The following is a 27,367-nucleotide window of genomic DNA, read 5'->3' as shown; positions in this document are numbered from 1 at the left end:
TATTTCTACTTTCCCTCTCTTGACAGTATTTTTTATTTGAACTAAGACAAAGACACACTTGCTGTTACCTCATTTGGAAAAGCCTCCTTGAAGTTTTGTTGCAACAGCCACCCCTAATGACATATTTATTTACACCCCAGGCTGAAACCCTTGAGACACCAAACACAGCAAACAGAAAGCACAAAGGGGCAAATGGCAGAGGGATACATCTGCCTGAAAATGTGATCCTTCCTTCCTTCCTTGCTTCTGATGCTTTCTTCAGCACAGAATAGTTAATACTCCTAACTGTTTCAAGGAGCTACTGACCAGTCAGGCTGATAAAAGTAACTCTTTTCCATGTGGAAGTTTAGACTCAGCATTTGCTTTATCGGACATGACATACTGCCACACCGAGTTGCTCATGAGAAAGTAAGTCCTTCTCCTGTCCTTCAGACAGCCCTCATCTGTGCAGAACATCAGGTGCTCACAGCTCTGGATGTATTATATAACTACTGTTACTATTTATGATAAAGCCCCAACCTCACTGGATTAGCCATTAAATACATGCAACAAAAATAATGACAGTTCTGTATGACAGATAATTACAGTATTTTAAATGCATTGGCCAACACTCAGCAGTCTTTATTTTTAGGAAAGGTTACTGCATGCATCAAATGCTGTGTTTTACCCTAAGCTCCTACATCAGAAAGACAAAGCCTCATTCTACCTCTGAATCGCCTCTGCTGGCAGCCTAAAGGTTATTTTCAATGCACAGTCTACTTTCGAATTTGATACTGCAGACAGAACCTGCCACTTGTAGTTTAGTCAGCAGAATGAACAGCAGCAAATCATTTGTGAAAACACAATCTTGTTCTCCATCAGGAGAGTTAAATGAAAGCCTAAGGAGTAACACTGCTCTGGAGACTCACACAGGTGTAACCTGGAGAGCCATGCCACCTGAAGACGAGTAAAATGTCTATTACACTTCCTGTACCCTCAGATGCCAGAAATTAAGCTGAAATGACAGCTCTGGGCTTTTGGCATCTGTTCCAATGTTGCACATCTCCAAAGCTAGCCTACATGCCAAGATGAAAAAGTATTTGGAAAAGCTGGCCAAAGCAGACACCACTGCTAACAAGTTCTGTGGAAGGACAAGCTCTGATTCAGTTGGGTTTCTGTTTAAATTTACCAACCCTTTTTCAAAGTCACTCCTACGACACCTTTTTCTTTGTTCCTCCTCCTTTTCAACCCTCAAAACCTCATGGATATTTACTCTCCTACTGAAATACAAAACCAGTATAGCTCTGAATTTACTGTTTCCCAATTTCAATTTGAAGCTTTCTTTTGTTTACTGAAAAACAGGTATTATCCATTGTATGTTTGACATTCCTTCACCTGCATCTGAGTCTCTTTCAAAGTCAAGAGCTCTGAATTTTAATATATGTTAAGGATTTCCGCTGTCTTGCTTAATCATATGCTTCCTGGTAGGTTACTCTTATTAGGCATTTGAAGTTTTCAAACCACTTGTGAAGTAAAGGCAACATGAACATAACGAAAGGATTTAAACTACCTCAAGGAAAATACCTAAAAATATCACCCCAAAGAGCTTTAAAATTTGAAAAAAATTAAAATGAAAACCACCAACAAACACAGGAAAATGCCCCCAGTGGCTTCTCAACCCCGAGTCAGCTGATTTGAATTCAGTTTGTGGCTTTGCCACAAGCTTCCAGCATAATTTTGGTAATTCCAGGCAAGGAACCAAACAAGTGAGAACTCATGATGTGGTAAGCAATTAAAAACTGACTACCAGTACTGCAACAGGCTAGGAGCAAGAGAAATGCAAGAGGCCCATGCCAAACATTTTCTATGTTCTAGCTGCCAATCCAAGGATTTAGAAGTGTATAAGTAGTTAATAGATATCGTGCAGTGACTTGAAAAAACTGTTTTACCAGGATATTTGTTCATTGTTTGATTATGCCACTCACTCCCACTCTTCTACTGTGGGTGAAACATTTGAAAACTTTACTGTGTCTACACTTGCTTTAAGTATAACTAAATGGCCAGAGAGGTAAGAAAAATTCTCTGTGTGTAATGTCACCTCTATCCTGGCTAGAAAATGATGTCCAACTGTAATAAATAAAAATACATGGCATGAGTGAAAGCCCCAGCAAACTTCCAAGGGCAATCTCCTTATCTAAGAACTGTAAGTCTACAATTTCATGGTAGAAAAATCTGTATTTTTGTAGAGATATAGGTATTTGCCACTGTGAAGCTGGAAAAAAAAGAGATAAAATTCGAAGAGCTTCTCAAGAAAAGCAGCAAAATAATCTGTGATTTTAAAACTTCCTTGCAATGACAAACTTGATAAGAATGAACCATATTAGAACTCCAACAGAACTGTCTGCCAGCAGGAAGACATGACTTGCCAATACTATACTCATTCCTGAACAGTAGCGTGGTGCTGCCCCTTGTGTTCAAAGGGCTTTTCCAGCTACTCTTTCCTCATGGCCTCAGAACTGCTGCCAATGTAATGAAACACATTACACAGCATTTTGCAACTTTCTTACATATTCATAAAATTTAGACATAAATACAACCTGTAGCTCAAATCTAATACTAACAAGAGTTTTCAAAATGAATCTTCTCCTGCAAAGGGCATCCAGCCTACAGTGCTCTGCAGTATAAACACAACTTGTGCAGATGCCCAGAACATTTCTTAAAGTTTGGTAAGTTCCTTCACACAGTCAATTCCAATGTCACAAACTCACAACTGTGTAAATTGGTAACAGTCCTCCAAATACTCAACAAAATGCTTTCAGTCCAGAAGTAATACACCTTGACAATTACTAATATAGGAATATTTGCTGCTCAAAGGCCGAGCAGTCAATTCAAACCAGGTGCAGTAAACTAGGGTAGTACTCCTACCTTTCATTTCTTATAGCAACTATAATTGAAATTGCTTGTCTTGCTAATATTTATTAAACATGCTTTAATATTTATGTTATTTTGATTAACAGAAAGTTTCCTTATGGATTTATGGTCATTAATTCATAATAATATGAGTGCTGTATTAGTACACTGATTCAGTTTAAATTCCACTTCCATTCAAGTGTTACTCAAATTCAAAATACTGCCAAGATAAGATACTGCTAATAAACACCTCAAGAAGGCACAGTACTTGGCTATACACAGCTGCACTGGCAATTTGGCTTGCTGAAAAATAAAAGATCCAGAAGAATTGCTCTTATTTTGCACAAGTTTCAGCACAAGACCATACTAAGAATTTCGACTATGGAAAAACATAAGAATATGAGACCAAAATCTTACACTAAGTATGATGTGGGCTTTTATCAAAGCACAGTCATGTAGCATTTCATTAAGAGAAATGGAGCTGAAGTTACTACAAGCAATGCATATTTCAAGGATTAGAATGTACTTTACAACATGCTGCAAACATGAAAAATGCTGCAAGTACTCAGTATTTATCATTATCAGTGGAACCTTTCTAGCTGAGATTTCCTGCATCAACATCACATTCCTTCATGAAGGGAACCGTAAGAGGTCAAGCCTAAGGAAAAACAGCTCAGACCCAAAAGAAAAGTTTATCTGTTCCCTTAAAAACCACAGATGACCAGCCAGCTGTAAAAGAGGCAGATTCCCGAGTCCCGACTGTCTGAACACTCAAGGTGCATCTCTTGTCTCCTGACCAAGGTTTGTGCAAACCAGCATCTCATCAGTTTGGATTATTTAAAGAGACAAACAAAAGCTGTGAAATATTCAAACCCTTTTATTGAAGAGTACTGTAGTTGTGTGATGTTAAAACCAGTAAAATTGATAACAAAGGCTCAGAGCTGCCAAGAAAAACAGAATAATCTTACTTAGCTGGACAAGATGACTGACAGCTTCCAGCCACAATATAAAACTGAGGAGAAAGCACTAGAGAAGAATGAGATATCCTGTAAGTGAAAACAAGGCTTTAATCAGAGCACACACGTCTACTATTGCTTTTGAACTTCACTGTTAGGCTTTCAGTTCAAAACCTGAGAGAGAGAATGGCATAAAGAAAACTTCAAAACACTTAATATTAGCCAATCTTCACAGTGGCTTTCATAAATCTTAAATTTCAGCAGCAGCAGCAGTACATTTCAGTGGAAATTCCCCTACCACTAACATACTAACATTACTAATAGTAATAGAAACTCACAAATGAAATCATATTAGCATAGCTGGGAAATGGCTGTTATGACAATCCTCAAACTCTTCCAGACTTCACCTCAAAACTTCTTAAAACTTTCTATTTCAAACTTATTTGTGACAATGCATTTCTCACAACACCCTTCTCTACAGGAAAGACAAAACAACTACTGTGTAAACAACCAAATTTTGCTGTTTACACAGTAAACACACACCCACAGAAATCTTTGCAAACAGTGTTGGAAATGAGTTGTTCCTTCCGTTAGCCAGGCTATTAAAAAATCAAACCCAATAATAAGCAGAGAGGACTAAGCTGGAGATTAATGTTCCTCCATGCTTTTCAGCATTATAAAGCAACTTTTATAACACTCCAGCAAACTGTACAGTGACTGACATGAACAAAATGACAGTAATCTGTCACTTTTCACATTTCTCACTAGGCTGATTCAAATAGTTATTTATGAACCTTACACTTCAATGGTCACTTTGATGACTAAACAATAAATTAGAATCCAAAGTGAATATAAATTTGATTTTAGAGTAACAACAAATTGTCAGCAAAGAGGGATATTATTTAATTTCTACTGACACACTAGAAAAATACCAAGATGAACCACATCATAATAAACTCCAAACTAAGCAAAAAATGGTACACTAGATCTCATGTCTGCTTCAGCGCTTCTGCATTTAAAAATAAAAGCACTTTATATTATGCTTGGTTAGTTTTAAATACAAAGTCTTAATAATGTCAGATGGTTTCATTACTTAGGTCTTCAATTAAACAAAGAGGGAGAATGAACTTTTTCGACAGAGCATGATGAAATTTGACACCAAATAAATATTAATATGAACTGAGATGCTCAGGTTTTTAATAGTCCTGATGAAAAACTCTTAAGACAGTGTTAATATTTTTACATTTATCTCTTGCTTTACAGATGGGAGTGAGATGACATCGAAACATAACAGAAGTTCTGCGAAGCACAACAGTTTGCAATTTTTTAGGGAAAAAAAAATCTTTAATATCCAAACAATCAACTCTTCCAGGGATGCATGTCAAAAAATTATCTTGGTAAAATAATTTTCTTCTGATTATTTTTTGTTAGAAAGTTCCATTGCCTATTATGTTACTGTATAATAACATTTATTATCCATTATTCTTGAAAACATGTAAGATAAATCCTTCCAAAAGTGGATGCAGCATGATTGTACTTTCTCTGGAAAATGTCTAGAAGTGCAACATTAAAGATATATTTCAACGTAAGTTTCACTGTCTTAGCAGTGTTAAAAATGGAAAATTGTGTCAGTGTCTTTAATACTCCTTGCTTTTCAAGTATATTTTCCCTGAAATTCTTACATGGAATGACAGCGATCCGATTTAAAAGCAACTTCAGCAATTTGGCTTCTCATGTTGGAGAAGGCCCTTAAATAGCTGATATTTGAAACAAACATGCAAAACCCTCCAGGCTTAGCAATAACTGAGGTCATTCTGAATTATTCTGGTATGTCCCAGCGATACAGTAATAAATGCATAACAGAAAGATGCTGAGGGAAAATCTTTAGGCTAAAAGAAAACTTCAAAAAAGGTGCAAGGCAAGACCCTTACCCTAGACAAAAGTCCAGCCTGTGAAGTCTGTTTTAGAGAAATAATATCTTTTTTTTAGGATCTACAGAAACAAGGTAATCTGAGTTTACACAGGACTTAGAGAGGAAAGAGTTTTATTTTAAAATCTGTCCCAGACCTATTAGGACTCAGATCAGTAGAATCCTGTTTTGCTGGGAAAAAAAAATTGGAAAGTTTTTATTTAGCAAGACTTTATCTTAAGCAAGAATTAGAAGAGCTGAAAATGCCAATTATCACCTAGAGATCTGAGAAAAAACACCCCAGCATTCAAATGTAATTGCATTGGAACAATCCAATCAAAATTGCTTCTTTGAGAAACACTTAAATAAAAAATTAGCAGTGTTTGAGTTAAAAAAAGATAGCAAAACTATGGTAGCACAAAACAACACCCTGGGAGATGAAAATAAAAAAAAATATCTTGCACCTAAGCATCCATACTTAATTGTCAAATCAAAGGGCCCAGCTCCCTACTAAAATAAGAACCCAGCTAACTGACCTGCTGGTTGTTTAAAGAGCCATATTAAAGCAAACCATGGAGGAGCAGGTGCACAGGTTCATTCAGTGTTTAATAAAAGTACTACTGAACTCTGACTGGTGTCAGCAAGCACAGATTTTGCAAGGAGGAGCAGCTTAAGCACTGTAAGTTCTCATAGAGAGTTCAGGCATAGAAACTTGCTTCTTCCAATTTTTAGTGGTCACTTTAGATAGACAGTGAGTATGAATGAGAAATTTAAAAAGTATCTGAAGGTTCAACCAAGTTTACTTCATTTCTTAGCAACATGGTACCTAGCAGAAGGAAAAGAGATGCTATAAATGCTACTCAGACAAGGTTGAAGAAGAATATTGCCAGTGACTCAAATTTTCCAAAGAAGAACCTATCACCCTGTTTGGACATATTTAGCCAGCATTTACTTAATTCGCTTCAGGATTTTCTTGTTCTGTTACTATTCTAACACTGCATCTGGAGATGGGAAAAAAAAACCCTCAAAAGAAAGTGAGACTATTTTGAGTGAAAGTCACTCCTCTGAACCTATGATGAAAGACAAATTCAGACAAAAACTCATATTTATCAAGAGATGTCTTTAGCAAGGAAATATTTTTTTCCATCTCTAGTGGCATAAGACAGTTAAATGAGTAGTGAACAACTCCCATAAAAATTAGAGAAATTAACATACCTGCCGTTGAATAACCTGTAGGTTTGCTTTGGCTTTATTCAGTAGTTCTTCTATTTTTTCAGAGTCTGTTATGTTCTTGTTTTCTCTAAAGGCATCTTTTATCCTTCTGATGGCGTATGTTCTAAACACAAACAATAAGAGGACAGGTAATCATAGATGTGCTATGATTTATATCATTTCAACATTCTTTAAAACATGCTGATACAAAAAATAAAATGCACACCTCCCATATTTATTTATTTATTTATTTATTTAGCTCAATTTTAGCAAAATAAATATCATTTTATTCAGAGTTTTGTTTCGCCCGAGTTGAAGTAGCAACTACATTCTGTAATTTTAAAAAAAGAGGTTCTATTAGATGTTACTGTTGAAAAATGTCATATTTCAAGTTTCAGTCCAGTCCTACCTGCTTGTTTGTGCTGAAGCCATACTGCTGGATGCCCAGCATGGAATACTGCAAAACTCAGGAACACTACAAAAAGGCTAAGGACCAGAAAATTATTCCCCAGATTATTTTGAATCAGCGTGACTATTCTTAACCTGCATATCCAAAAGGTCATTGTCACAATATACATTTCTACTAGATGCAGTGCTGTAATCTAGTAGTCAACAAAAGTAGATTGGTGGACCAACTAACACAAAAAGGGCTCCTTCCCTGTCACCCTTTTCCTCTGCTGACAAAGTGTATTTCACCCCTCAGTCCAACACCTCTCATCCATTTCCCCACTAAGAAGCAATAACAGAACATGATTTCTGCAAGCTGGAAGAGGTTATGATCTGTGCTTGCAGAGAGGAAGGTCTAAAGCTGCAGCTTTCCCCAAATCCTGCCCTTTCATTTCAATACAGTAAAGAAATTTCACACAGACTGTAGTGTACTGTCATCCTGCCTTCCCTCCCCCCTAGTTAGGGTCAATTTCCATATGAAAATAGAATTTTCAGATGGAGCAGTGGATATTTCCATTACATGGGTCCCTGGGAGGAACTGGAAAAATGCAGTAAACTGATCTTGCTTATCTATCTTCCTTGTGTTCTTCTGTACCACCACATCACATCAGTATCACTTCTGCTACAGAAAGCAAAACCCTATGTGTGGCACTGGAAGGAAACAAAAGGCTGCACAATTCCCCCCAATTAGTTTAATATTTCAACAACCCTTTCCAATCTTGTATAAAAGCAGAATACAAGAGACAAAATTGTCTGAAACACTATCACAGAAAATCCAAGGACAAGACTGAAAAATAAAATTATTGGGGGAGTAGACTGAGGACAGAGGAAGATGAAAGATGAATAGCCAGTGGCACTCCATTCCATTAGATGGTGCTATCCAGCTCCTAATGCAGCTTTCACCAGCCAAGCAGCGTGTTTTGTCTTTGAGCTCATAAATAATACATTCCAATCACAGGACTCAGGATGGCTGTGGAGTGCCACTCTGCCACCGCACTCCGGCAGATGGTGCCTGCTTTTAATTAGGGCCTGCTCACCTCTAATGTGACACTGGGGTGCGTCAGGGAGTGAGCCAGTGTGTGTTTGGATGTGTGAAGTTAATAGAATGTATTAAATATGGAAGCTCAATCTCATCTGCAGCTGTTGTCCTAGCAAGACATGAAGGGGAAGCTGATTATTTCTTCTAGAAAAGAAACAACCCCCAGTCATTAATATATAGTATAATTCTGTTGCTTGATAATGGAGAGATTTCAAATCACCCCATATACATATGGAGGGTTAAACTGTGCAAAACATGTAATATTTTCTGAAAGAAAGGACAGGTTTCCAGGAGATACAACAACAAACATATATATATTTAGCTTAAAAGAAAAAACAACAACAACAGCATGTATCTATTAGTGGGTACAAATCTTTCAAAATGCAATATAAATGAGTAAATGCTACCTACATAAAAAAAATAGATGGGACAAAACCAAATGTTGCTCAGTATTAACACCTACAGACTGGAGGTGGTTTTTTGTTTTGTTTTGTACATATGGTGTGTTAATTGTTCCATTTTCTCTCTCTTCCTCTAATTATACCCAACAATTGTTGAGAAAGAAATGTACATAGAAAACAGACCAATTTTTATCTATAATTACAAAGTTGCACTGTTTTTGCCTTCTATTTTTTTACCTTCTAATTTTTCAATCTTTATGAGTTTTAACACCCAAAGTTACTTTACATAGGCTTTAACACAATCTTAATTCTACAGCTAAATCTGTATCTCTAAACACACTTCAAAGACTAGCTCTATAGCCTGGCACTACTCTTTACCAAAGTTACACTGAGATTTAATGTATCACTTAAAAGAAAGATGAACTCAATTCAAAGCTCAAACCCAATACTATAATGACTGTTAAAATAGCCTTTCTTCCCCATTGAGAGGTGTCAGGGAAACATTTTACCAACATTCAAATTCTCTAAAATTATGTAAAAAGTGTTAAGCCAAGACATAAACATACGGGAAGGGTTTTTTTTTTGGTATGTGCGTGTTTTTTTCTTTTAAACAACAGCTTTTTCTATGCAACAACAGTTGTGAGCAGTGTCAATTCAGCACCTCGACACTCTCTACATTTCAGCAGCTTCTGAACTGAGAATGCATTAAAAGCTAGAACTACCATAAGAAATGCAATATTGCTTCAAGTTTATGAAAAACTAAGCCCTTCTGAAAGCACAGTAGTGTGTGTAAGCAACACATGTTTGAGAAAAACCTGATCATTCAGACTTGTATCTGTTGGGGTTTTTTAACAGAGCACTGCTCCAGAGATCTTCTGGCTGATGAAGACTGGTCTGCTGATCAGCTGTTCTAATGGAGTGTATTTTCAGCTCAATGAGCATAACACACCAAACCCAAACCTGTGACATTTGAAGGAACACACAGAAATGCCAGTGGCTGAGAATGCATGGTTGTCTTCATAAAACTTTACATTATCCTAAAAGCAGCTCTATCTGCAGACAGTGTGAGAGCTGAAAAGAATACTGGCAAGTGAAGTGATGGCTGCACCTTATGGATGATTATTTACCCAGAGAGACACAAAGAAACTGCAACAAGTTTAAGCCAATGTAAAGAAGAAATACTGCAATTTCACCACCCTAGCAGACACAAACCCTCCCTCTGTCCCCTTTAGACCAGCACAGTCAGTCTGATATTTGGCCCCAGCTGAGCCAGTCCAACCTGGGAAATAGAAGGCCACCTACTACAAGAGTTAACTTCATTTTTAGTTGTTTTGGGCTTTTTTTGCAGATTAGTGAGCTTCATCAGCTATCCACAGAACTGGAGCAACATCACTGAGGAGGGGGGAAATACAGCAGTACTGATTTTGATGGACAGAGTTTGCAATTGATCCCATTAGAAAGGCCAAGCAAGTCACACAAAGAGGATCTTTCAGTGAGAAGGTACCAAGTCAACTCTCCAGAGAAACAGGAATAGGAAAGCAGTTTTGGATACAGTACACTCAAAGAGCCCCAAGAGAACTGTGGGAAAAGCCTAGTTCCTAATGCAGTAGTATTCATTAAGAAACATCATTTAAATTAAGTCTTAAACTACATTTCACCAGATATTAAAAAATGGCTGAAAGACACAAGGTATTTTGCTTTTATCATCCAAGTGCACTGAAATTTGAACAGAGAACATCTTCACTTTATCTTCTGCAAAGACTTCTCCAATGACTTGTGACAACAGGACCCAAGCAAGAGTGTACAGTTGAATATATTCACTCAGTGCTCTCATACATATGCACACTCGAAACACCTCTTGTGATCCCTACTTACATGCATCTGTCACACAATTAATTCCCAACTCAACCAAAATGATGTCCTCGATGGGCAGTAGACTCGGTGTGGTGGCTGCAGACCAAAGCCACTGCAGGGGGATGGTGACACAAGGCAGCAGATGCACATCAGCAGAAAGCAGGAGTCGTTGGGCGTTAATATGTGAACAAGGCCAGGGCAAAACATTACTACAGACTCTCAGGCATTGGGCACTGCCTGCTAATGTTATGAGACTACAGTGCTGCCAAATAATAGTAAAAACTAAAGAGAAAGCAGTCTTTGGCCCAATACTCTACCTTTAAAGAGTTCCTCTCTTTTCTTCCCTGAAGCATAATCAAAAGCCTACTGTGTCCTCATGAAAATGAAGTCTACAAGAAGTAAATCTGAAACAACAACTATTAATGAAAAATGAAATCACAATCCAGGTACTTCAGAAAATAATAACTGCTTGGGGACTTATATATTTTATTTCAAAATGTTTACTTATCTCACACCTGACCAAAAAACCAAAAAATCTTTGTGCTCCGCTAAATGAAAAGAAGCTGAAACGTCACAGAAACATACTTGCTTAAGTACACAGTTCCAAGCTTTCAAAATAAACCTGGCCAAGCAATGTTTTTCTCAGTATCACTTTGCATTCACCCGTATCACAACATGCTAAAAGTTCAAGTCACCTTTCCAAGACATCTTTACAAACATGTTGACATCTTGGCTTTGTGCCTGTCCACGAGTGCAACATACTAATAAGTCACATCATAGTCACATGCACCACAGTGCGGAACACAATGGCTATTACATTATTATTGTTGGCCATTGAGCACACACATGAAGACAGAAGACCCAGACAGTTGTGGTACACAATCTGTGCAAGCAAAACAGATCACAAGGAGGGGCCACCAGGTTAGAATATTCATATTTGAGGCTTTTGAAAAAGGTCTAGAGTAAAATGTATTTTTCCTTATTAGCTTCAGTTATATTTAATAAATTAAGGCAAGCAAGAAGTAGCCAAGCTCTAGGAAGCCCACTGGGGTTAACAGCTCTGGAATGAAGAATATGATGCTTTTATTTAAAGACACAATGTCCAAAAGTGAGATGCTCATTTACAATAGAGTAGCATTACATCAAGTGAGGAACTCTTTTCATAAAATGTCTGTTTGCTTTAACTGAACTATATTTTCTTACCACCGCTGCCTCCCAACTAACATCTATTAACTTACGGTAGCAACAGGATGAATTTTCAGAATTTCCCATTATTACTAGCAAAATGTGCACTAGATGTGATTTGCCCAACTAAATTTTCAGCATTACATATAATTTAAAAAGGGAAAGTTTTTTAATAATCTGCAGAAAAATAATTTTAGCTCACACTCAAGTTTTACTAGCATTAGTGAAGATGTCTTCATGTACAGAATTACTTCTGAGGGAATGCTTATTTAGATGTATGTATGTGCAAACGTATATTTCCATATATGTGTGTACATATGTATTTACAGTATTTTTCCTCTATAAATGTCTTAAAAGAGACCAATTAAGGTGAAGCAAAACCTGCATGCAATTACCATCTAACACTAAAAATAAATACTTGACAACAGGTGTGTGTTTGAGACTGAGAGGTAAGTAACTCACAGGGAAGCAGTTGTGACTGTTCTAATTAAATCCAAGACCAACAGAGCGATGTGAACACATTTTATCAACAAGTTGTCCCTCAAACTCTGTTACTAGATACACTTTCAGCACTGCCACTTCAAGTTACAGCACAACAACAACTACTACATCTTCCCCATCTTCCCATTTTCTAAAATTTAAAGCAAAGCCTGTTCTTGCAACCAGGATTTCTTTGGGGGTGTCAGGGTGGTGGCTGGATGCTGGAAAAGGAGGAAAGACGAGTAAAGAAAAATAGAAATTAGACTGCTGGTAAACTCAGTATTATTTTCTTGAATTTTCTAACAAAGCACAGTCACTAGACAATCTTCACAAAAAAACCTACAGAAAGAAACCTACCAGCCACTACTTGGTTTCTCTGCTAACATACAAAACATGAATTCCAATGCAATTGCTAAAAAGTATGTCCAGAATAGAATGGCACTAGAGATAATTTATGAGAGAGGGTTAACCCAAAAGAACATAAAATAGGAATAAAGACTGATGAACACTAGAAAATACATTTGAGAGAGGGTGACTATAACCCAGTGCACATAATACATGCTGTATGATCAGATACAAGGATTTGTAGCTTATTTCTAAAGCAATTTTGCATCTCAGATATCAAAACGTCTAATAAAAACTTGAACCTTTTCCAAGAGTTTCCTTTCATTTTCTTTTTTCAACCTAAACCCAAAAAAGCTTCCTTAGATTTTTAGAAAGACTTGTGGATGTTTTTAGAAAAGGAGAACTTTTTTTTCTGACTATATCTTCTCATCAGTTTGTGTCTATACCCATTTCAAAGCAGAGAGCATGGATGACCACCCGATCAACAGGATCACAGAATCATTCACATTGGAAATGTGTCTGGGAGGTCTCTAGTCCCACCTTCTGCTGAAAGTAGGGTCAGTGATGGCGTCAGATCAGATTATTCACAGCTTTGTCCAGCCAAGTCTTGAAAAACAGGATGTTGACCAGACCACCTTGCCTGGAAAACAAGCTCAATTGCTTGACTGCCCTTGTGGGGAAAAAGCTTTCCTTAAAGCCAGTCTGAAGAGCCTGTCTTCCTGTACTTTACATCTGCTATCAGTTTTTCTCCCACCAGGCCCCTCTGGATACCTTGAGGTACTGGCTGCTCTCAGAGTCCCTCAATGATGTTTCTTCTCCAGGTAGAACCAGACCAGCTCCCTCAGCCTTTGCTCACAGGACAAGGGCTTCAGCCCCCTTGGTAGCTCCTGCTGAGCTGCCTACAGATTGTCTGTGCCTTTCCTGCTGGGGGGCTGAGGAGGGCAAGACTGGATGCAGAAGTCCAGATGTGATCTCCCTCCTATCAATCTGCTGGCTGAGCAACTCTTGATACATCTCAGGATGCTCTTCCTCTTCCTTGCTGCCACGGCACACAGCTCTGTTTACAAAGACTTTCTTCTTCCCAGAACACTATTGGTGCTATTCATAGTTAACTATGATTATTTTTGCAATTCACTGAAACATACATTTTTGTAGCTATATTTCTAAAATACAAACAGTTATTGGCTTAATTCTAAGTGTAAGGAACCTCTGCAGAAGGGAGTGCTTTTCAGGACGTCAGGGTTAAAAGAAAAAAGTAAAGATGTCCAAATGAAAGCATTCTTTTAATCTTAATTGGAGTTCCAATTTCAATGTTATAGCACAGAAGATGCTAAAAAAGAGGGTTATCAGTGAAGGACCCAACTGCACAAGTTGTTCAGTTAACGAGGCACCAGGCAAGGGTGTGCTGCAGGAACTATAACCTGAATTTGCTACAGATGAAAAGTGTCCTGATGGCCTGAAATGAGTAATAGCTCTCTGCTGAGCTTTCACTGCCAAGCCTTGCCAGCTACTCTACAACAAGGACACCGGGGTAGCTCAGCAGTCCAATTAACAGGCAGGGAATGCCTTGAAATGACATGTTCAAAACCTGACAAGGCTGGTTTTTCTCTTCTTCCTTTTGAGATAGATATATACCACTCCATTTGCTGTGGTGCTGTTTCTGAACAGTTCATAAAAAAGGTCTGGCCTGCTGTGTATAGCCACTACAATATTTTTTCTGGAAAGATTAGTTTTAGTACAGTGCTGTGACCAACATTTCTCTTTTCAGCATGGCTAGAGGTTCTCCCTGCACTGGTATGGCCTCACCTTGAATATCGTGTGCAGTTTTAGTCACCACAAGAAAGATATTAAGCTATTAGAGAACATCCAAAGGAGGCCAACAAAGATGGTGAAGGGTCTGGAGGGGAAGCTGTATGAGGAGGACACTTTGTCTGTTCAGCCTGGAGAAGAGGAGACTGAGGGGAGAGCCTCACTGCAGTTACAGCTTCCTTGTGAGGGGAACAGGAGGGGCAGGCACTGATCTCTTCTCTGCGGTCACGAGTGACAGGACTCGAGGGAATGGCCTGGAGTTATCAGGGGTGATTTAGTTGGATATTAGAAAAATGTTTTTCCCTTAGAGGGTGTTTGGACACTGGAACAGGCTCCCCAGGGCAGTGGTCACAGAACCAAGCCTGAAAGAGCTCAAGGAGTGTTTGGACAGTGCTCTTCAGCACATGGTGTGAGTCTTGGGGATGGTCCTGTGCAGAGCCAGTAGACGGACTCAGCGATCCCTGTGGGCCCATGCCAATTCTCCAGATTCTGTGATCTTGTGACTTGGGTACTCTGAAGAGGGCTAAACATATTGCACCTCTTGGTGATTTCATTTAGGGAAGCACTGGGTGCTAATCAGCCTTTCTGGATGCAAGTATTTCACACTTGACAGTAGAAAATTATTTGCCTTTGATGAAGCAATAGTTGCTAAGGTTATTTTAATTAAGCAGCAGGACATAAAGTCCTGGGATACTCTAACTACTTGGACTGCAGTATGGTTGGTCTGGATGATTATAAGATTTTGATAGGACATTTCTGAAGCACAGCATTATTTCTGAAAGTTCAGTAAATATCTAGTTACAGGACACATATTATTTTAATATGGAAATTATGTCTGTTCCTTAGAAGAGAAAAGGGATCAAGTATCAGAAATATATTAACGGTATACAGTTTTAAAATAAATGAGATATATTGACTTACAAAAGACTTAGAGAAACAGTTCTCTGAAGGCCATCTGAGGTAAAGGTGTTTTGGCCATTTTGACAGACTAGCAGTTTTCAGTATACTGAACAGACTCCTAACAAAGTTTTACTTTGCAAAAGTTATCCTTGGATTCTAGCAATACAGTCAGTTAATGATGCCCCTTGATTTTTGCTCAAGTAAACCTGAGATTTCTGAGACAGAAGGATGTAAACATCATAGGCCCAAGTGGAAGAAATTGTATTGAAATTAGATAGGGTCCAGTTATCTCACAACTAAGGCAACAACAAACCACAAATACAATTTATTAAACAACCCAAATGAAGTAACATACCACCTGCTCTCTTTATATACAACATACTAAAAGTTACAGGATTTAAAATATTTAAGTTACTATCCAAAATTTATTCTCTCATCCATTTCTATCAGCTTTACAGCTTATCCAAAAATCTTTCTTCCTTATGACTCAGTCAGTAATGACAAACATCCCCCACTAGACTTGCTACCACCATTTGGCTCAGTGACCTTTCCTCATTTATAGGAAAGCACTGCATGTTCAGTTTAGCAAATTTACATCAGTTTTGACAACAATGATGGACATTTGAAATTACTTAGCAGCACACAAAATTCTAATACATGCAAAGGCTATTAGTCAAATTTAGAGCCTAAAAAAGTGAATTTGGAATTTGTAATAAAATCAGCATCCTACTTTGTGCAGACAACAGAGTGCTGAATATTGTTTTCAGACATTTGGAATTGTAAATATATGCCTTTGGACAATGCATGTAAAGTTTGAGGAAGCTTAGATCCAGACTACTCTGATTATTACTAAAGGCTCAGAAAAAAAGAAATGCGGGTTATTTTGTACACTATGAACACTACCTAAGGTAGAGAAAATCAAGTGAACTAGATATTTCCTTCTGTATCCTTTCTATTTAATTATTACAGGATATGGAAGTCTTCACAGACTTTAGAGATGATTACATCAGGACCAAAGAAAAAGAGGCTAAAATCCCCATCCTGAGTTGAACAGTAACCCAGAAATGCAAAGGAAATAAACTCTGGGTGTCACTTCATCCCCACAGGAAACCAGATGCAGCTCCTCACATGAAGAAAGAGCAGTAGGACCCATGGTGAACAGAGGCAAGGATTGAAGGAAAAAGAAAATTCTGCTGGGTAAAACTGAATGACTGGTGCACCATGCAGTGAGGCAGATTTGAGGTTTTCAAGCAGGCACAGCTGATCTTCATCCCCATAAATAATGCAGCTCCCCTGTGCTGTCATAACGTGCCAGAACTGCCCACCCCGACTTTCTGCACTCCACAGCTCTCACCTCCCAGGTGCTACCAGCACAAGGGAGCACTTTAAAAAGTCAGACCCTTGGCAGGGAAGTTATGGAAAAATATGTCCACAGCTCTTTATCTTTGGGGCATGATGGTGATCAGATATCTTTGGGGCATGATGGTGATCAGATAAGACATACCCAGGACCTCTGCTAGCTCTGGTAAAGTAAATTCAGCTTCTTAGGATTCACAGATCCTATGCATTTCTCTGAAGTCCAGAAGTAAAACAGGAATCAAAGCAATACTAAAATGTAAGTGAAGTAACACAATGTTGTTCAAAGCTACTTCACATAAAAGAAAGGAAAAAAAGGGTTACATGTTTTTTCCTACTATTTTTCCTGCAGTTACTCTAAAAAAAAAACATAGAATAGATTATCTATCTGCCACACATGAAGCAAAGAGCAGCTACCAGCCAAAATGTTTACTTTGGGCTAGGTATGAGCTCCACCTTTAAAATTGTGGTGAATACACTCCTACTGTCCAAACTGTAGATCCCAGCATATGATGCAACACTTTGATCTGACAAGATATACTTTAATATCAGACAGAAAAATGAGATTAAATTTAAAACTCAAGGTATTCTAGTCCAGTGAACAGAAGTCATTCAATAAACCTGCTGACAGATCTTTTGTGCACTTAAACAGCTTAACTACTGTAACAGAAAAGGAGATCAGAATTATTCAAGAAGACAAAGAGAGCAGTCAATTTTCCTTTTTAAAGAAGTGAAGCATTGACAAACCTTTTAATCTAGGCAAGCCCAAGTACGTAACATATAAACATTAAAACTTACAGGTGAGGCTACGCTAAGGTCAATAATTTTTAAAGTGTCCTCCAGTCAACCTCTTAACACTCTATCTAGGAGTCTTACACTATGAATGAAAAAAGATTACTATATTATATTTCTGTATCTCTACACATTCTATTTAATAAGACTAGGTTCAGATTGGTACATTTAAATATAAAAAAATATTCTGCATTTCAAGCCAAAAATGGGCTATGAAAACCCCCAGATAATACTCAATAGCTAATTAAAAGCTACAGAGAAATAGTCACTCACATGAGTGATGGTAGCACTTTCTGTCCTCTGTTGGCAAGCAAGGAAAAAGAAAACAGAGTAAACACCACCTCCTTTTCCTCCCATAAGCACATGGCTGCTGGCTGCAAGAATTTCCTCTCAGATAACATTTACTCTAAATGTGGAATTAACATCTGGCTTAAAACTCAGTAAGTCAGACAAGTCCTGGCTACGGTTACTGCAGGAGATATTAGGAGAGGAAAAGAGGTATTAGGAGTGATCTACTTATCATAAGGTTTTCAGTGTAACATTTTATGACCAGGGCAGATTACCTTCCCTTTCACATGAGACATGACCTTCCACTCCACAGAGCAGCAGAAAAAGTTCCCAATCTAGGAACAAATTACCAACACAAGTTGCAGAAGCATGACGTTCCCAGCTAATGGCAGCAATAACTTGCACTGATGGAGAATTTCTCCTTCAAGAGTTTCAACAACTTGTTGGGAAATAAAAGCCCAGAACCATGCCTCAAAGTCCCTGCAGGTTAGTAAGCATTGCCATCTGTTCACAGAACAAGGAGTTTTGTGCAGCTATTTGTACAGTAAACTTTTATGTCCAACCCTGTATTGCTGTAACTTATAGGACTATGTTCATCCCATGCTGCCTTTGCTTTGGGAAGTGACTGTAAGAGTGCCACCAGCAGTTTGATAAATATTCATATTTCCATGCAAAATCTGCAAATAATGGGCAGCAATTTTGGGTATAAATTATGAACTGAAAATAATAAATTAAATGTAGTTTAAAAATGCACTCAATAGCTCTGGAAATCAAGAAGCCTATTTAGCGTTCTACATGAAATGCATTGCTTATTATTGTTGTGTAAACAAAACACTTGAACATTTATTTTCATACTGTAAATTAGTCAGATCAGGGAAAAACCATTCTGAGTGAGACATCTAATTTATTTTGGCCAGTGATAAACTACTTAGATCAATCAATCAATGTTCTTCCCTTCAAAACTAGTTTACATATGAAGACCATTAATTTGAAAACCTATTTGCTAACTTATTGTATTAGAAAAATGATGTGATATTTTAGATGAGTCAAAGATGTTTTCTGAAACTTAGTAGCAGGTTAGTTTCATGGCAACACAATACAGTTCAATTTGACATTGTCAGTATAATTTAAGCTGTAAGCTTCAAGGACTGTGTTATGCATTTCATTTGAGCTGTACTGACTTTAAAACATTTTCCTGAGAAGGAGGCAGTCTGATGTTATTTAAATAAATAAAAACACTGAATATATTTGTATGTATGGACGAATGAATGAATTATTGTTTCACAAAGAATTCTATTAGTGATTCAATCCGAAACTTTATGAAATGTGATGGTTTGTACCTGGCCCCTTCCACTTTTAGTTCCCGTTTCTAACTGTGACTAACAAAGCAAATAAATGATGGCTCTGAACCACACTCCCAACCACCCACCCCAGCCACATTTGGCTCTTTCATTGCTATTCTAACATAGTCTGCAGAAATTTAACATTCACACAATGTGTAACCCTCACAAGATAAACCAATTTTCTCCAACACCAAGGGCTCTGTGGAAATCTGCACACACATTTCTCCCTCCTGCTTAGGCAGACAATAAATGGATGTTTGCATCTCTGTGTGACTACCAGTGAGTATTGTGATAATCTGTATGTTTGTTAGGGAAACATATAATGCCTGTAAATAAACACTACCAAGCAACAATGCCATGTGTATCCTGCAAGCAAATCCTAGTTAGCAGAAATCACACCCTGTGCCAGACAGAGATAGAGACAACTCTGTAAAGACTGAACTTTTGGGAAACAATGAATTATTTTCATAAGCAGCAAAAGTCACAGAAGTTTAATTATAAAAGCTTTGCTACCATAAAGGACTAGTGATTACTACGAATACACTAGAATAAATTACAGTCTCAGGAAAATATTTTAACTTTTTTTTTCAGACAGGCACTTTCTCTGGCAGTAAAAATAAGACAATATTACTTTTAAATAAGCTAATGATTTAGAAACAGGTATTTAATGGTTCCAGACGAGGATATGCCAGACAAGCAGACTCAGAAGGACTGTCAAGACCTGTTGATGGACATTATTTTCTAATAAGACTGACACACCTATCTTATATACTCTCTAGTATTCATATACTCTCTAGTCTCCACAGTGGATTCACAGTTTGCTTTAAACAGGGATTTTGTGAGAGTTCCTGGGATTGAGCAGAAGTGAATTCTAGACTTCTTGATACCAATACATTCATATATGCATACACACACATAATTACTTTGTGCAAAGGCTTCTTTAGAAACCATAATGAGATTTAACCAATTGTTATTTAGTTAAAAAAAAAAGAAGTATCTAAGCAATAGCTTTTTCCAAGACTTTGTAACAAACATGATGCTGAAGAACGTGTAAGTACTGGACTGAGTCCTGAGTCTCTGAATACCATTCCCAGCACAGGACTTTCAAATTTTCCTGAAGAATGCTTTAAGGATTTATTTCAGGCAGGAAATTCTGTTCAGGAAGAAAGCAACTGGACTCAACTGAATTCTTTTATCATATTAAATGTTCAGTTGCATTGTATCTGAGAAGAATGTTAGAATTTTATATGGAGAGCAGGTAAAAAAGGAATAGAATAGACTAGACTAGACTAGAATGTAGAAAAAAAGGTAAGGGAAAAAGGCCATATACCATAATGCCAGCCAGAATGTTGTCTGGATGACTTGTGGCATCTTCATTCTTGAGAAAAAAACTGTATCAAGAAGAATCCCCAAGAATATTTCTCACTAAGGACATTTTTGTACTGAGTTTTGTGCATAACAGTCTTGGAACAACTGGCTTAAGTATTCACAAACACAAGAAAACAACCAAGAAAATCTCCTCTGATCCCCACATTTTGTTTTTAAAAGTAGAGAACTATGTATAATCTAGGACTTTGTTGGTGAGGGAACCCAAAAACTCATGAGAAGAGCTTTATTGAAGAGGTAGTTCAGAGAGCATCTTTGCCATCCACTACTGCAGCAAGTGAAGTGGTTCTAAACATTGCCTTGTCAATTGCAGTTTCCTCTTTTCTTTTTCAAATTACTTTTTTTTTTTTTATTTAATCCAGAATGCTGATCTTCTAAAGACTGCTTGAAATTATAATAGCCTGTGTCTACTGTATCTTGAATCATCTGGATGTTAGCAGGTCAGCATCTTTTCATCATGGGCAACATAGAGATGAAAACAGAGGAACTAAGTGTTAAAGCCACATCCAAGAGTAAGGAAAGGAGTAGGTTAGCTGGAACAGCATTTAAATCCATTTTTAATGCTACAGCTACATTACAAAGTGCTTTTCATTTACCAGAAATCATAAGCATATGTGTATGGGTATGAGCCACTGCCAGAGGCAGTGGTTTTTCTATTACTCTCATTAGTTCTCTAACAAACATTACTTGTAATTAAATCTTATGTAAAAAGAAATATATCCCTGTTCTTCTGTGCTACACAAAGAATAACAAGGGGCTACAGCAGATTTACTCATTTTGGTGCCTATACTAAAATAAAATAACCGAAACAGTAGACCAGTCTTTTGAGGAAGCCCCCATCCATTTGTCTTCCAAATACTAAATTTCAATTTTTCCAGAACTCTGTATGCTCTGTATGTGCTCCAAACACTCCCTCCAAGTTACTACTGTTCAAAATTCTGCTCTGCAAAAAAAAAAAGGAAAAATAAAAAAGAAACCGAGAAAATTACATCAGACCTGATGCACAGATACTATGAATTGTTTAGGAAGAGTGTAACTTTACAAGGGTAAAATGAATGTATTTGGAAAATGACAATCACTGTTGAACTATTAAACCAAAGATAACAACTCCTAATGAACAAGATCAACAGAATTTTGATGCTATGATTTTCAGTTGGGTAATGTTACTATTAAGAAATCAAAGTATTTGATAAAACTGTTTCCATTTGTTTTAAAACTTCAGAGAAATATGTTCTGAGGGTAATTAATGGCTATGTTTCGATGTTTTTGAAATAGAGTGCTTTGGTTGTCTTTCCAAAATATTTTATACATATACAATACTTAAGTCAAATGGAAATACTTCTATACCATGAGACCCAAATCCAAAACTATGTTCTTATACCTCAAGATTTTCCAAAAATGGCACATATTTCCATTAAAAAACTCTTTTACTCTTAAAATGCTCTTAAAACACTGACATCTCTAGTCAAGCATACATGATTCTGACAGAATAAGGCAATATATAAAAAAGAGCTTAAAATAATGGCAAAATGGTATGTGGTCACTGAAATAATAGCCAAAATTGAACTTCCCATAGAAAGAGGTATTAGTAAGGCCAATCACAAATCTGTGAGATTGCTCCACAAAATGATGTGAAAATGTGCAATGCCTGTTTGCCTGTGATTCTGGGCCATGCAGCTCCAGGCCAAAACAAGTGTCTGCACCAGGGGATGATGGAAACCATCCTGGACTCTGGAGCACTGTAGCTGCTTGCAGCCCTGACTTTTTCATACTTTCCAAGTAGATGACAGAGAACGCCACACACTCAGTAAATAGGAAATTAACTCAAAAAATCCTAAAGTTTATTATCACTCAGAATACAATCAGCAATTACATACAGAGAAGAAAAAATAAGTTATCTGCCTTCTTTGCACAGCTGAGGAAAACCAGATACTGTAAACTGCAATTCTGTCACCGTACACCTACAAAGAGGTAGGACATCTCTGCTGGGCAGAACTGACAATTTTATTTTTTTTCTGCACTTCTCATCTCAGCTACAAACTACCATTTTGGTCAGAAAACCATGCCTCTCTTTTCTCATTACTGTCTTGAACTTTTTTTTGGTTTAATCATTATGTAGACATTTTTCCTCCCTAATACATAGAAACATAAACAATCTGCTGGCACACCTTGTCAATCACAAACCTCATTAGGATATCCAGTGAGAAAAAGTCTTACTCAGCTTGGATAACTGTCACATGTAAAATTTGAACATAGCTGCTAAAATACCTAAGTGGTGAAAGTGCAAAAAGAAACACTGACAGGATTCTATAGACCAGGGACTAAAAGCAAAGTAAGATTTTTCCATTAAGGTGAACAAATCAGGTATGCTGGGAGTAAGAGAAAGAAAGTCATTTCTCTAAAAGAGTGTTTTTTAAAAAAATTTACTTGGTGTGAGTTATGTTCTCAAAAGAGTTGTTAGCAGAATCTTAACAGCTTTATGTCCCTTTGAAGCACAAGTCATCATGCAAGTATGGGTCAACTTGACCTATACTTGAGCGAGAACCCAGGTGCTCTCATGAAGGGAACTGAGTACAAAGAGCTTTCTGTTCTGGAACTGGGTATCCAGAGAAGTCTCATTATGAAGACCGAGGCAAAGTGGGCAGTAAATACCTTGGCCTTTCCCTCATCCTTTGTCACTACATTTACCTCTGCAACCAACAAAGGATGGAGATTCTCCTTAGCCCTTCTTTTGTTGCTGATGTATCTATAGAAACATCTTTTATTTTCTTTTAAGGTAGTAGCCAGATAAAGTTCCAGCTGGGGTTTGGCTCTTCTAATTTTCTCTCTGCATAACCTCATGACATCCACGGAGTTCTCTGGCATAGTCTGCCCTTATCTCTACAGGTCAAAAACTCTGTAAACTCTACCTTTTTTTTTTTTCTTTTTTCTCCTGAGTTCCCTCTAAAGCTCTCTTCAGCCAGGCTGCTTTTCTTCCCTGCTGGCTCTTCCAACACATGGGGACAGCCTGCTCCTGTGCCTTGAAGACTTCTATCCTGAAGAATGTCCAGCCTTCCTGGGCACCACTGCCCTTCAGGACTGTCTCCCTAGTGACTCTCTCAACAGGTCTCCTAAACAGGCCAAAATCTGCCCTCTGCAAGTCCAAGGTGGCAGTTCTACTGATCCCTCTCCTTACTTCTGTGAGAACTGATAACTATAATTTCAGGACAACTGTGCCGAAGGCATCCTCCAATTTTCTCATCACACAACAGTCTTTTGGCAAAAAAACAGATCCAGTGGGGTGCCTTCCCTATTTGGCTCCCTCACCAGCTGCATTAGGAATTTATCTTCCACACACTCCAGGAACCTCCTAGACTCTTTCCTCTCTGTGGCATTATATTCCCAGCAGACATCTGATAAATTGAAGTCCCCACAAGGAAAAGGGGCAGCAATCTTGAGACTGTTCTTTGGTCCTATGTTCCATGACTCCCTAAAATCAGATCAACAGCTGTATCAGTCAAAGTAGGAAAAGCAACTGGTGCTGAAAAAAAACAGTGCAAACTATTTTGCTCAGTTTTCTTCCTAGGTTAGCAGTCATTTGCAAAAATCAGATTTACCAGTTTTAAAATCTTGAAGGACTTATGTAAGATGAAACTGCATGCATTCAATTAACTTGTTTCCAACACAAAACAAATGGACAAATTTGTTTTGACAAATTTTCTTCCCTCATTCTTATATGTTCTGGGTAGCTTTATTAGTCAAATAATATTGTACATTCTAAAAGAAAAATCAGATTCCATTAAAATGCAATTTAGAGAGACAAGAAAGAAATGTATCTATAAATAAAAATACAACTTCCACCACTTAAAAGAGAACATAATGGATAACTGGAAAAAGTTTCAATAAATCAAGAAAGATGTTAAAAAACATTAAATAATTATTTGCAGAAAATAAAGTTTAAAGTTTTGATTATCTTCATTCGCAATCAGATGTATTTTAATGTCTTTCATAAGTTTATAAATTTTTTTGTATTCTGTACCCAGACCACTCACAACATGCCATTATTTAAATCACTAATGATATTTAGAAATATCCCTTAAATCCATTTAGTTGAGACTACAATCCAACATAATATAAACCATCACAGGTTCTACATTTTGTCAACCAAGCAGAAGAAAATAGTACACTTGTTAAATCCACCTCTTTGAATCAAAACCTAACATCTTGCCTCTCTGCATATTGATTTTCCTCCAGCATAAATCACTCACCCATACTCAGACTGTCTGCTTGGGTAATAGGGCAGAAGGGCAGACATGAAATTACTTACAGTCTACTAAATTCCCTCTCCCTGCTGTTAAAACCTGGCCTACACTTCTGGGTGTCCCAACACTCTGTGACATTTACTTCAGGACACTGGAGATGCTCCTGTGTTATTCTGAAGGCTACCAGCAGTGACCTCAGTTACTTTAAGACATGAATGATATTCTTCACAGTTACCACACAAGTTCTATTGGGTGGCAGAAGAAAATCCGGGGCTATGAAATGACATAAGGAATGTATTTACTCAGAGAGACATAAAACAAAAAGGTTGAATTTTCCATCACAATCTACATGTACATGTGTCCTGGTTTTGTCTAGGAAGTAAAATTAAAGTTTCTTTCTAGTAGCTGGTACAATGCTGTGTTTTGGATTTAGGATGCGAGTTATGTTGACAACATGCTGATCTCTTAGCAAGCAGGATTTACACTAAGTTGGGAAGTTTTCAGCTTCTCACACCAACCCACCTCCAAGTAGGCTGGGGGGCACAGGAAGCTGGCAGAAACTACATCCAGGATGATCCAAACTGGCCAAAGGGATATTCCATACCATGGGGTGTTATGCTCAGTATATACACCAGGGAGAAAGCCAGTTGGGGGCTGCTGCTCAGGAACTGGCTGGGCATCGATTGGCAGCAACTGTACTGTGCATCACTTGTTTTGTATATTCTTCTTATTATTATCCATTCCTTCTCTGTTCTATTAAAAAGTCTTCATCTCAATGCACAAATTTTACTTTTTTTTCCCCTCCAGTTCTCTCCCCCATCTCACTGGGGAGAGGGGAGCAAGCACTTGTGTGGTGTTTAGCTGCCTGCTAAGTTAAACCAGAGCAACGAAATTAGGAGAAAAAGCACAGTAAGCAAATAAAGAGACACTAATTAGCTGATCGTACTCCAGACATACTCTATACTCTTACAAATATGCAATTTGCAGTAATAAAGTATTCTGACACTGTCTAGCTGAAGTCATGAATCAATAATAATAATAATAATAATAATAATAATAATAATAATAATAATAATAATAATAATAATAATAATAATAATAATAATAATAATCTGTAATACCTTCTACTTTGCTGCAAGTTAGCTCTTTACACAAAGTCCTTGGGTTAACTCCGTAAACTGCCATATCACGTTACAGCAGCCCTGAGGACACGGCAGGGCTGCTTATCTTGGCATGCAAGAAGCCAATGGGGTGTCCCTTTTACCTATGGGCGCGGTGTAAACACTGAGGCAGAACTGTTGTTGTGGTCACAGCAGACCTCTAAATGTAACAGCTGCAGGTCATTCCTTGCTGGAAACTGCTATGGCTTTTCATGCTCACAAATGTGTATACAGCACAAGGTTTTAGACGGTTTCTGATTTTATAGTATCTAAGGACAGGCCTATCAAAACCAGAGATCTTTCCTTTAAGGAAAGGCGCAACTTGCACTGCGACACGGTGCCAAAAAACCAGATCTCCACGGTAAACACATCGTATCATTTCTATCCTTTAAAATTTGCTGTGGACGTCACTTCCTCACCGCTCAACCCCAAGCATAAACCCACTTCTGAAATCATACGCCATAGCCCAGACACAAACTTCATTCAGCTGTTCACCAACTGCACATCTCAAACCATCTCCATTGTGCACAATCCTGTGTTCATTAGGCAAAACAAGGGTAACCAGGGACACTCTGGACACCAAAAAAGCAGGAGAAAACCTTGATAGCAACAGAATGTGATGCAAACACACATTGCTGCGTGGAGTCAGCACTGAAGGTTTATTAGCACCAGCTATTTTCAGCCCCACAGCCCTTCTTCTCAGGGCACTCTCTCACACCTGAGGTTTGTGGAATACTTGTGCCTTGCAGAACACAGAGCTCACCACAGCTATGCAAGTTTAAAGGCTTCTGTTCCCAGTTCTTGCCTGAGAGATGATTCACAGCACAGGTAGCTCACATGTCCTTTCCCGTGGTCCAGCTGAGTGGTAAAGTAAACAAACTACCATTGGGCAATGCAATTCTGCCAGTGTGGGTGAACAGCACCCGCGTGAACACAGCAGACAGCTAAAGGTGACCAGGCCTACCCCTAACTTTTGCAAAAAAACCTAGTGTGTCCCTTTCACTGACAGCCAGAGAAAGCAGGCAGACAGCCTGGTATCCTGTGTGGTGGGAAGAGTGAACTCTGAGCCTCACTGCACCCTGAGCATGGACACAGCACATGGTGCCAGGCTTTGGCTGCAGCCTGACCCCACCTCTCCTCTGCCAGGAAATGGGGCAGCACACAGACAGACATGAGCTATACCAGGTTCACAAAATCACAAAGTCATTAGGGTTAGAATGGATCTCTGAAGATCATCTAGGCCAACCCCCTGACAAGGGAGGGTCACCTTGAGCAGGTGACACAGGAACACATCCACGTCGGTTTGGAATGTCTCCAGAGAGGGAGACTCCATGACCTCCAAGGGCAGCCTGTTCCAGTGCTCTGCCATCCTCAT

General features: G+C 38.1%; 1 protein-coding gene across 1 annotated transcript in view; it reads right to left on the bottom strand.

Moving 5' to 3' along the window:
- The window catches only part of LYRM4 (LYR motif containing 4), an 85,903-nt gene that overhangs the window by 57,819 nt on the left and 717 nt on the right, over positions 1–27,367 (bottom strand). The window contains exon 2 of the mRNA XM_036401389.2: positions 6,970–7,090. Coding sequence (XP_036257282.1) covers positions 6,970–7,090 — 121 coding nt within the window. The remainder of the gene's footprint in view (positions 1–6,969; positions 7,091–27,367) is intronic.

Source organism: Molothrus ater, chromosome 1 (assembly GCF_012460135.2).
Source record: "Molothrus ater isolate BHLD 08-10-18 breed brown headed cowbird chromosome 1, BPBGC_Mater_1.1, whole genome shotgun sequence".
Lineage (NCBI taxonomy): Eukaryota > Metazoa > Chordata > Aves > Passeriformes > Icteridae > Molothrus > Molothrus ater.
Note: the sequence above shows the minus strand (reverse complement) of the source record. Positions and strands in the feature narration are given on the sequence as shown.